This window comes from Trypanosoma cruzi (genome assembly GCF_000209065.1).
Source record: "Trypanosoma cruzi strain CL Brener chromosome Unknown tcruzi_1047053404001, whole genome shotgun sequence".
Classification (NCBI taxonomy): Eukaryota; Euglenozoa; class Kinetoplastea; order Trypanosomatida; family Trypanosomatidae; genus Trypanosoma; species Trypanosoma cruzi.
Window position 1 is genome coordinate 1 of NW_919687.1, and position 11,366 is coordinate 11,366.

Here is an 11,366-nt window from a genome sequence, read left to right on the forward strand (position 1 = left end):
CGCATGCTCAAGTCCGCGGATGTCGTCCCATCCCACGTTCGCAGCCCCGGCCCCGTGTTCCAGGATTTCCATCGCAACTTGGGTTACAAGCTTTGGGTCGAGAGGCTTTAAAATAGGCGGCACAGATCCATCCGGAAGAAGCAACGACGCCGGAAACTCACTGCACTCACTGTCGCTGTCGTCGCGGTCTTCTGCAGTGCCGTGACCGCCACGCACCCCTCGCGTCGTTGAGTCGTGGGACCCCTTCGTGGAATTCTTGTGAATCGAACTCAACACCTCACCAACGAACGTTGCCGAAGATACGCCTGTTGTTGCGCTCGGAGCATCACTTTTTGGGGGCGGTGTCGACTGCCGCTGTTGTTGAAACGGAGGTGTGAAGCTGGAACGCCGTAGACCCAACGCGGGTGTTCGGCGCTGCAACGAGAGACTCGAGGGCGCAGTTCTTCCAGCCCTCACATCCGCCACCAGCTGCTCACCCGCAGTAACGAATCCGCCGTTGTTTTGCCCTCCCACTTTGGCATGAGCCTCCCCAGTTTCATCCAGTCGCCTCTTTGAGATCACTGCACGAATTCCACCACGGGGCTCTCTTGCATTTATGCCGCGTTTCACTCCTTCCGCGGGAGCCTTTTCAACGCTCTCGTCCGTCAGCCATCCTTCAGGTAATGGATGCGGTCTCTGCTCGATGGCGAAGAGCGGTGGTGCGGTTGATTGAGAAGTAAAAGAGGGCTGCAGCCGCGGCGCCTCGCTGCCAACTGTAAATGGTGAGGGTCCGGGTGCTACACCCGATGTGTGTGATGAAGATATGGCCGGCGCTTGTGCGAATGAGAGTTTGCCGCCGCAGTCCAAACCTAGTTTCATTTGGCACTTGGCTTGGGAGGTGGCCTGCAAATTAATTTCGCCTTGAAGTACGGCTTCAGGCTCCCGCTGAGTCTCCAATGGCTGCTGTTTCTGCTGAATGGTGTTGTTGTTGATCGGATTCCCCCACGACGGACTGACTGTGGGCAATGCTGGATCGTCCTGGAATGAGCGAAGAAGGCTTCCATCGACTTTTAGTGCAAAGGGCTGCCGCTTGCCCAAGCGCCGCCCTTTCAAACCGCTGGCCTCCTCCGTGCCTGTCCGCAACCTCTTAACCCCCGCCTCGCTCTGAGGATTCGGATTAAGATGATGATCCGGCGCAGTTTCTGCGTCGCCATCCTCATCCTCCATTGGTATGACATCTTTTTCCTTCCCTCCTTCCACATGGGTCCCGGCGGCAATCATCGGTCCATCCAACAAGACAGCCCGCAGCGCTGGGGATGAGTTCCGCACGCAAAGAATAGTTTCCCTCACATCCGGTGCTCGTCTCTCCGCTGGCTGCCGAACGGCCTCAAGCAAGGCCTCGTTGGCGGGGCACTTCCCCTCTAGTGCAGATATTGTGGCGCCAAGCGCCATGGTGCGGTTCATCCAGAGCAGCTGCGCCAATTCCTCCGCACTGCACAGAAGTGCTGCCTGAGCTCTTGCAGCGGACTCGTCTCTGCCGTCCTCGTTGTTTCTCTGTTGCTTGCAAGAATGAGAGACGAGCGTGGACTCGAGTTTGACAGCTCGCAGGTGATCCTGCACAGTGTGGGCGATGAATTGCGTCAGGCGTCGCTCTATCGACTTGCGGTCCTCAGCAGCAACAATACCCCCTTCCGATTTCCTTTCTCGCTCCTCATGAAGTTGAGTAAGACGGCGCTCGCTCGATGACACCGCGGCAAACACGGCACGCCGTAACCGCCGTTCTGTAGATGGGGAAGGTAGTAAACCGGGTTTCGATGGCGGCGCGGTCTGCTCCTCGTAAATGTTGCGCAGGCAGGCAAACATCACCAACACCACTTTTTTTCCCGCGGAAGAACGTGAGTCCCCGCAGGAGAGGGAAAAACAAACACAAAAAACAACAACAAACAAACAAAAAAAAACAAATACGGCTAAACGGAAATAATAATGGCCAATGCAAACACGTGCCACCAAGACCATTCCGGAAGCCAATAAGAAAACAACAACAAAAGAAAAACAAGAGATCAATGCGGACACGCAACACACAATTCTGCATCCGCCCCCGTGTACAGGAAATGAGGTGGAAGAGAGCAGCAAGACACCAACACACACACACACACACAAAGAAGCAAGGAGTCGTAAAACGTTCATCGGTGCTGGCCATCATATCCTTTCAGCTCCTGCTGGGTCCTATTCCTTTTTCCTCGACTTTTCCTCCCTCCCACCCGCCCAGCCCTGTCAAGTGCTCCTCGGTCACTCACATGCAGAGCAGGAATGCAGGGCCCAAAGCAGCAGCAACACCAGAACCATCGCTTCTCTCAGTACCCAAAGGGCTGCCGTCCCGTCATGCAAAGTGTTTTCCAAATCATCCAGGGACGTGGGGTCACTTTCATTGCCAACGGCGAGAATAAACTCATTGGCGGGTGTTCCAAGCACCGGCTGCCCTACCCCTAAATCCCACCTAAAGATCATCCCACAGAAGAGCTCCATCACATCTTTTATCCACATATCCAGCGCTGTCCTCTCCAGCTGCAGCTCCTGCTCTTGCAGTGGTGAATGGTGCGTCACCTCCTGAACCTCTTTTACTCCTGCGCACAGTGGCGGGCCAAAGCACAGCGCCAAAAACTCTGATATACCGCAATCCCAAACAGAACCGGACTCGGATGGCAACAGCGTCGACGGCTGAGTTCGACGTTCATCACACCAGCGCTGCGCTCGCAACAGCGCTTCATGAAGGACTTCATGTGACGTTACCCTGCTGCAACCAGCCGGGTAGATTACATTTCCTGGAAGCACAACGTTATCGTTTGCAATGGCCTTGTCGTAGACAAAGGCGTAAGGCCCGAATACCTCGCGTGGTATGACACGTCTCACGCAGCGTCGAAGTTCAGCCTCAGCGTGGCGCCAGGCGCTTTCAGAGGGTGTATCCACGGAAGATGATGGCGGCGACGTTGCCAAAAGAAAAGGATCCTTTGCGACACCGACGAGAGCCTCAACTGCCACATTCATCGCAAAGTGAGAAAGGGCGTTCTGCACCCATTCAGAGGCCAATGGTTCCATCCGCCGCTCTAAACTTACGTGAAGGAGCTGCAGGATCCGTTTCTGTCTCCTTCTCCAATCCAACGGGGCCGCACTAGAAAAGGTATCAACACCAGGAGCAGCAACCGTCATGTCCTTTTCTTCGGGTTGACATAAACTGTCTTTATTGTCACTCGGAGGCACTCTGAGTGGAGAGTCCACAGGGCTTGAGGCAGGGCTCACGGTTGGATGTGTGCTTGTCGCCACACTATGCTCCGGTTGTATTTTTACCGCACCAAACTTTGAACGGGACGTCTTACCTGCCTTCTTCCCCGTGTTTTTTCGAAGCGATTTCCCCAATAACGCTGGCGCCGTCTTTATTTCCAAACGACTACTAGAAGAAAGGGAGGAGGAGTGCCTCTCCACCGCCGACCCCACGGGTCCCGAGAAACCCTCAGGTAACTGCAAATCTTCCACGGACGCAACATCATGAGGCGCCCGGGTAGACGCATGCTGAAACACCGGGAGCGCACCGGGGCGGTCCTTAACATCTGTCCCTTTATCCTGGGCATCTACTGCCATGACAGTACGGTGAGGTGCCGAATAACTACTGCTAGTGCTACTGTTGTTGGTGTTTTTCTTCCTGTTGTCGGTGAAGGTGCTGGTGTGAGCGTCGCCACGTGTTTTATGTGTGGCTGTGAAGAACGACGAAACCGCCGCCGCCGCCGTTGTCGTACCAGCAGGCATCCCATGACTTTTCATTGCCGCCTCACTGCTGGACTCATTGTGGTCCTTCCCTTCACCGGGTGAAACAAATGAGTCCACGTACGCCTTACCGAACTGCTGTACCTCCGACACGATACTTGACATGTAGTTTGAAAGGTTCATCGCCTCTTTTCAAACTGTGGGCGCAAACACCAGAAACGGGATAGAAAGAAACGGGATAAATTGACGTTGAGGAGAACAGCAACACACAGACAGAGACACACATAAGAAAACTAAAAAGGCTTCTATTTTTTTTTATTTTTATTTGCCCGCCCACAGCGTGTGTGTGTGTGTGTGTGTGCGTGTTTCTAAAACAGTAACAAACAGTCAGAGAGAAGGAGCCGTAAAAAATGGAGTGACATGTCCTTTACACATCACTTCGCATTCGTACAGTCCTTTCTCTCTCCCTTCTTCTCTCATTTCCCTCTCCGCATAAATAATAGTGAAAAACAACACCTCTCCTTCCTCTTTCCCCAATTTCATACTTTTTCCTTTTACCGCCTCAAAAAAACAAAAACACATAACCAAACGCATACATAAATAAATACATAGATTAAAAACAAAAGACAAACGGTTCTACTTCGTTTTTTCTTTTTCATTCTTCCATTCTCTGCCTGCCAGGCAACTCTTTTGGGTGTCTGATATGCCCTCCGTCAGTGAAAAGCAGCTGTTCTTCACCCATGCCTGCATCCCCTGCGTCATATTGCCTCGAACAGTCGGCAGTATTACAGGCAACGACATCTCCTTCTGTGGCTCAAGTTCGCGCCTCGCCGACGTGAGTGGTCGCCGCTGCAGGGGCATACCGCCCGCTGTATCCACGCAGGTGCTTTGGCTGCACAGAGAAGGCAGTATGACGGGCGAAGCCGTCGTGTTCACTGACATCGTGACGCCGCGGCTGATCTTAGATACGGCGCCGAGGGTTTTTTGTGGCTCATTGGCTGGAGGTAAATATCGGCCCCGCGCAGGGGACGGCCCCGTTTCCTCACAGAAGCGGCTGTCCTGCCTCTTCACCTCCCGCAGTGCCAGAGACTTGTAAAACATGGAAAAGTCACTAAAGTCGACAACATACGGCAGCGGTTCTTTTTGGGCAGTCGGGAACGCGAGTTTTTCCACCTCGCGTCGGGACATGGAGAGTTCATCGCAGATGGTCAGCATCACAAAGTCCACAAAGTCGCCGCGATCCAAAACTCCAAAATTGCCGCAATCCACGCCGTCAAAAAAGAAACGGAAGGTCTCAATGTCCTCGATGCTGAGCGGGATATCAGCCGTGCGCTCATTCTTCATCCGCACCATCAATCGCCTAAGAAGGCAGACGGAGTCCCGTTTGCACTGCGCGATAAATTGAAGACGAAGGCGTTCTTCACGAAAGGTCGACCGCTTATACGGCGCTACCACATCTAACTCGCCCCTCACGTTTGTCAGAATTGCCGCACTCGGGGAGGCGTCGCCACATGCCTCCCGCAGACGTTCGAGAAAAGACAAATGCTGTGGATTTTCTCGACCTCGCAAGACCGCCTGCTGCTTGGCAAGGCGGTCCACAATACCGCGTAACACCGTCTCCAGCTTTACATCCTCGCGTCGCATGTCATACTCCGCTGCTTCTCTCTGGAACTCGGCATCCTCATAAAGCCGCAGCTCGGAAAGGGGAACACCATGCGGCAGGGGTGAAAGGAACGGGTATTTCCCAAATATTTCTTCATTCTCTGCCTCCTTCCGCTCCGACCACTCACGGAGGTATTGCACAATATTCTCTCCGCTTTCTTTAGGGCGGGCATTTAGCATTTCGTACAGACGCCTATCCTGTGCCAGTTCCTCATTAGAAATGTGCGCCCACGGTTGTGGTACACAGCGTGGGTTCGTTACGGGAAAGGCAGCGGAATCCATTTCTTCCTTGCTGACGCCCCCTAATGTCTCTGCGCCCCTCACAATCTTCTGACGTCGCTGCTGACGCGTCGAAGGTGGAAGATGGACCAATCCCGGCAAAGTTGGCTCCTTCGACATGTCAATAACACGTTGCACCGCTGACGAAAATATTTCCTTCAAAAATGCATCGGCAATGGCAGCCCGCCGCATCGCAAAAGCCTGAGAGATTTCATCATACTTGAACACCAACGCCATCGCCGCGGAATCACATTCAATTTCCTCAGCCGTGACACTGCGTGATAAATGCTGCTGTGCATTCAACAAAACTTCGGAAATTAAGCGTCTCTCCCGTTCAAGCTCCCGTGCCTCTCGCCGGTCGCTGGGGAAGGCCTTAGAGAAGTCAAAGGAGCAAAGACGACGTCTTCTAGTTTTCGTTGGGCTCGCAGTCACGTCGTCTTGAACGGAGAGGAGGTCACCCTGCTCCAACTGCTCCATGGAACTGCGACGGTGTTGTGAGATTGTGCGAAGTCTTCGCGCTGACCTCTCAGCCCCTTGGAAGGGTGGCCGAAAATTCGAGTCCAAAAACCCGCGTCCGGCCGACGGGAATTCGTCCTTCATCGTATCCCGTATTTCGCCATATGTATCCTCTTCCAAGTGCAAAAAAACCAAAGAACTTTTGTTGTTGTTTTGTTTCTTCCTCAGGCGTCGTTTCCTTTCACTCGGTCTTTTCGCCAAATGAGAAGTTGATGCCCCCTTCGCCACACTTTCCTCTGCCACGCTTGTTCCTGAGGGCACGTGGTAAATCTTTGGTAGCCTCAGGGGGGGTGTTGGAATTGACACATCGGACACACTCAAGCTATGCAAGCGTACATCTGTCATGCTAATTCGGGCTCTGAGGGTACACCCGGGTGAAGGCTTGCTTTCCATAGCCAGATGTGGAAAATTTGGCTCTCGACTTTTCTCCTGGTCACGCACCGGGGAGACCAAAGGATAGGCTTCACGCGCAGACTCCTTCCCGCGTGGGACGGTGTCGGATGGATGCGGTGGTGGGGCCTCCGGCGCCCCTTCGTTCAGAAGCATGACGCCCTCCTCCTCCGGTGCGGAGAACATCACAATCGACGTGCTGGCGCTCTTCCGCTGTTGTCTCCTCGGGAAACTATGAAACGACAGTTTCTCTTTACCTGACCCAGACACGCACTTATTACTCAGCCGCGGTTCTTCTGGTTGCTGTTTTAACAAATGTTTCGGAAGATTCCGAGAGACACTTGACACCTCGTTTAAGTTTTCCGTTCCAGTTTCCACCAGTTCACCCGCCGGCAAGTCGGGAATACTGCTGACCGCCAAATGCGTAAAACTGGTCTTATGACCATGACGCAGCTTCATGCGTCGCTTTACTACATACTTCGTCCCCTTTCTCATTTGTGCTTGCTTCGTCTGTTTTGCTGCTTGGGAGACCGGGCCCCTCCACCTCGGCGCTGATGCGTGAACATCAACCATCCCATTGCCGGAACCACCACTCTCAGCGGCTGACTGTGACGCCGCACCGCTCTCAAGAATATCAGTGGCGTCGATGTCTTCAATGCCATCCAATGCCACATACCGACTCGCGCGACGGTTTCGTAGGCGACGCAACATCAACACACGTTTTCTCTCATTACTTGATACCGCCAGGTTTTTGCTCTCATCAACGCCTACAGGAAATTCGGCACGCGAGGTGCCGCTACTGAAGATGCGACTCGTCCTATTACTACAGGGGGGGGAGGGCAAAAGTGTGTTTTCCTCCATGATCTCAATGGGGGTATTATCGGGCACATCTATGAAAGAAGTCGTGGAAGCGCTGGCACAGGAGTTCGACCGCTTCCTGCGCTGCCGCACAGGTGGCCGTTGCGCATCCTCCCAATCTTCATTCGTCACCTCGAGGAACGACACGGCACGATGAGAAGAACGCCGCGCCAACAACTGGTGACGCCACAGCGACGTCAACTCCTCCGCCGTCATTTCATGAATTCCCTTATTTTTTGACTTTTCACATGCCTTTTGGGAGGCCACCACATACCTCTCATCAAGCAGAAGCTCCACACCCCGATTTCTCTCCTCCTCCTCTAATGATTCAATTAACTCCACTTCCGTACATTCCTGTAGCAAAGACAGCCGCTTTGTTTCAAGCCGCTGAAACTTCGTGTCAAAGGCAACGGCAGGATTTAAGTCTCTCACGCACATGGGATACGCCGCCCGCAATACATTCAACTCCGTCGCAATGCCGCGTTCCGCCAACGCCTGTGTCTCGCCCATGCGCCGTACAATAACATCTAAATCATCACCCGTCCCCAGGCTATCCAGCACCTTTTCCATTGCGTCAGAACCCATTAATAAAACAAATGGAAAAGCCGCTTGTAGATCGGGTGACAATCCCCGTTTGCGCATCGAAGACCAAATGGAATCATACCGTTTTAACTGCCTTTCGGCAATTATTTCCGCACGCCCACACAGAAGTTCATCAAACATACGCAGTCGTTCTAAATCAATCTCTTCCGCACCAAGCGTTGCCAGCCGCTTTTTGTAGTAATCTCGAAACTTTGCATCATCCATGAGATTCAGAAACCGCAAAGGAACCAGCTTCACCTCGTTCGACTCCAGGAAGGGGTTACGCGCACGCACCGCCTCGTCCTCGTCGGTGCGGAACGCGTCCACCGCCTTATTCGCAGCAGCAAGCTCGCTCGCTCGCCCGCGCAGTTGGCGCTCCGTCGCCGTAAGCAACTCAGGATTGCTGCCAGGCCCTGTCGCCACCAGTGCGTCACGCCTGGCCACCAGCTCCTGAAACACGCCGTCCTCCGCAAGGCGCAGGTCGCTCATAAGCACGTCATCCACGCGTCTCGGAAGAAATGGGTACTTGCGTTGCTCCTCTTCGGTTGCCTGCAGCTTCGCGGAACCAAGCTCCATCGCCCGTGCTCGCACCGCCCTCTCCGTCGCCGCAATCTGTTCCGCATTCTTGGCCGGGTCAGCGCGCAGACCGTCCAGCTCGTGCGACAGCGCGCGAAACACGGGATCCTCCATCAGACCCACTTCCACAATGGCAACACCGGGCGCCGGCTCCTCCGGCAGGCACGGGTACTTCTCATGCAGGTTCTCGGTTTCCACAAGCGCGCGGCGCCGGGCCTCCACCACGTCCTCCGCAAGTCTCTTCGCCACATCCCGCATCGCTCTCTCCAGCCGCTTTGCCTCCGCGCCGCCAGCACGGTCGGGGTCCTCGCACAGAGCCGCGTGCTTCGCAAGGAGAGCCACAAACTCGGGGTTGCTCTCCAGGTGCAGCTCACGCAGCGCCACGTCAAATGGAAGATGCATCAGGTACGGCCATTGCGCCCGCAACTCATTCTCCTCATTGATGGCGTTTGATACTAGCGCATCCCAGCGTTCTCGGATTTGCTTCTCCTTCACTTTTACCGCCCACGATGCCGTTCTTAATGGTCCAAGCAGCTCCTCTCGCTCTGCCGCCAGTTTCGTAAAGATGGGATCCCCCATAAGTCCGAGTTGTGCGATGGTAATGCCGTTAATAGTTTTGGATAAGAAAGGGAATCGCTGCAGCAATTCCTTTGGCGGTGTCAGTAGTTCCTGACGTTCCGCCACAAGGCGCATGAAATCCGCGTCCTGTTCAAAAGGGATCCGCGAATGCGAAAGATCTCCAAAAGGAACGTGCAAATAAAAGTACTTTTTCTGCAGTTCAGACTCCACCCGGTTTTCAGCAAGTTGCGCCTGAGTGACATCCGTGTTGAGCTGCAACACACGTCTTTTCATCATCTCTGTCAGACAACGGACAGCAGGGGAGGGTGCACCAAGCAACTCCCTTGTCTTACATTGCTGCAGGTACAAGTAGTACGAGTCCTCTGCACTCAGGGTGCTTGCTTCTTTTGCGGGGAACAAAGTTTCCTCGTCCAAAACCGTCACTTCCTCGTCCCCCTCTCTGTAATGCGTGAAAAACTTCAAATGAAGACGGCGGCGATTCTGCCGTGCACGCCAAAGTCGGTGTTTGTACTGCGCCACGTCCCTTTCAAAAGACAAAACTTTTATATGTTGCCGCGAGCACTTTGCATCGCATGCCTTCTTCAGTTCCTCATCCGCAATGGAGTACGCCTCAAGCGCCGCAAAGACACAGCGCTCGTCGTTTATGAAAAAAACTGACCGATTCAACTGTTCATTCTCAATAAGTTCAACAGCGCGCACATCTGCATCATCCGCCGTCAGCGCCTCTTGCCGTGTACGCTCCATTATGCAGAGCACATCGTCACTTCGAAGCGCTGGATTGGCATCCCTTATGCACGTGGGAAACTCTCGCCTCAGCGACTGCAACTCGTTGGCCACCTCACGTTCTGCCCGGTCATAAGAAGCCCTCAACTCATCCACACGCAGCTTTATCCTTTCACGCAGGTCAAGTACATCAGGAGAATCTACCGACTTACCAGAACCAAGAAGCCCATTCAACTTCTCCAACAAATTCCCAACGAATTCATCTCCACGAAGATTCAGCTCACATAAAAAGCTCCCCAGAGAACTATCAAACGACCCAACATAACCAAAATCCGCACGCAACGACTCTTCCTCACGAAAAACACCCTCAGCTAACAATCGAGAACGACGTATGAGGCCAGCATCAGCTTGAAAAATACCAAACGCATCACCCAAAACCAACGCACGATAGCGCTTCCGTTGAAAAACGTTTGAAAAATGATCCTCCTCAAAGGCAACAAGTCGCAAAGGAACCAGCTTCACCTCGTTCGACTCCAGGAATGGGTTACGCGCACGCACCGCCTCGTCCTCGTCGGCGCGGAACGCGTCCACCGCCTTATTCGCAGCAGCAAGCTCGCTCGCTCGCCCGCGCAGTTGGCGCTCCGTCGCCGTAAGCAACTCAGGATTGCTGCCAGGCCCTGTCGCCACCAGTGCGTCACGCCTGGCCACCAGCTCCTGAAACACGCCGTCCTCCGCAAGGCGCAGGTCGCTCATAAGCACGTCATCCACGCGTCTCGGAAGAAATGGGTACTTGCGTTGCTCCTCTTCGGTTGCCTGCAGCTTCGCGGAACCAAGCTCCATCGCCCGTGCTCGCACCGCCCTCTCCGTCGCCGCAATCTGTTCCGCATTCTTGGCCGGGTCAGCGCGCAGACCGTCCAGCTCGTGCGACAGCGCGCGAAACACGGGATCCTCCATCAGACCCACTTCCACAATGGCAACACCGGGCGCCGGCTCCTCCGGCAGGCACGGGTACTTCTCATGCAGGTTCTCGGTTTCCACAAGCGCGCGGCGCCGGGCCTCCACCACGTCCTCCGCAAGTCTCTTCGCCACATCCCGCATCGCTCTCTCCAGCCGCTTTGCCTCCGCGCCGCCAGCGCGGTCGGGGTCCTCGCACAGAGCCGCGTGCTTCGCAAGGAGAGCCACAAACTCGGGGTTGCTCTCCAGGTGCAGCTCACGCAGCGCCACGTCAAATGGAAGATGCATCAGGTACGGCATCTGCTCGCGCAGCGCAGCCTCCTGCCTCACTACTGCAGCAGCCAGCTGCGCGGCACGCGCCTTCAAACACTGCTCCTTCGCCGCCAGAGCCTCGGCGTTCTTCTCCGGTGACGCTGCGAGCACCGTGCGCTCCTCCGCGAGCTTCATAAACTCCTCGTCCTCTGAAAGCCCAAGTTTACTAAGGGGAAGGCCGGCGACCGCCACACCTC

At 54.6% G+C, this 11,366-nt stretch overlaps 3 protein-coding genes across 3 annotated transcripts, besides 8 other annotated features; all 3 read right to left on the bottom strand.

The window, feature by feature from the left end:
• Positions 1–1,025: a sequence feature (heterozygous, Esmeraldo-like haplotype).
• Tc00.1047053404001.4 (uncharacterized protein) lies at positions 1–1,842 on the bottom strand (the record flags this gene model as incomplete). The annotated part of the gene is made up of 1 exon (XM_801623.1): positions 1–1,842. A coding segment is annotated over one exon (1,842 nt), but the record flags the coding sequence as incomplete, so codon positions are not given.
• Positions 1,026–1,057: a sequence feature (areas merged during assembly that could not be assigned to a particular haplotype. This can correspond to areas where the two haplotypes were merged or to regions with more than two copies in the genome that were merged during assembly.).
• Positions 1,058–9,822: a sequence feature (areas merged during assembly that could not be assigned to a particular haplotype. This can correspond to areas where the two haplotypes were merged or to regions with more than two copies in the genome that were merged during assembly.).
• Positions 1,896–1,963: a sequence feature (A-rich).
• Positions 2,269–3,921, bottom strand: Tc00.1047053404001.10 (uncharacterized protein; the record flags this gene model as incomplete). The annotated part of the gene is made up of 1 exon (XM_801621.1): positions 2,269–3,921. One exon carries the CDS (start codon positions 3,919–3,921, stop codon positions 2,269–2,271), a length of 1,653 nt encoding a protein of 550 aa, XP_806714.1.
• Positions 4,045–4,065: a sequence feature (AT_rich).
• Positions 4,079–4,104: a microsatellite.
• On the bottom strand, positions 4,375–11,366 carry Tc00.1047053404001.20 (uncharacterized protein; the record flags this gene model as incomplete). The annotated part of the gene is made up of 1 exon (XM_801622.1): positions 4,375–11,366. A coding segment is annotated over one exon (6,992 nt), but the record flags the coding sequence as incomplete, so codon positions are not given.
• Positions 9,823–9,934: a sequence feature (areas merged during assembly that could not be assigned to a particular haplotype. This can correspond to areas where the two haplotypes were merged or to regions with more than two copies in the genome that were merged during assembly.).
• Positions 9,935–11,366: a sequence feature (areas merged during assembly that could not be assigned to a particular haplotype. This can correspond to areas where the two haplotypes were merged or to regions with more than two copies in the genome that were merged during assembly.).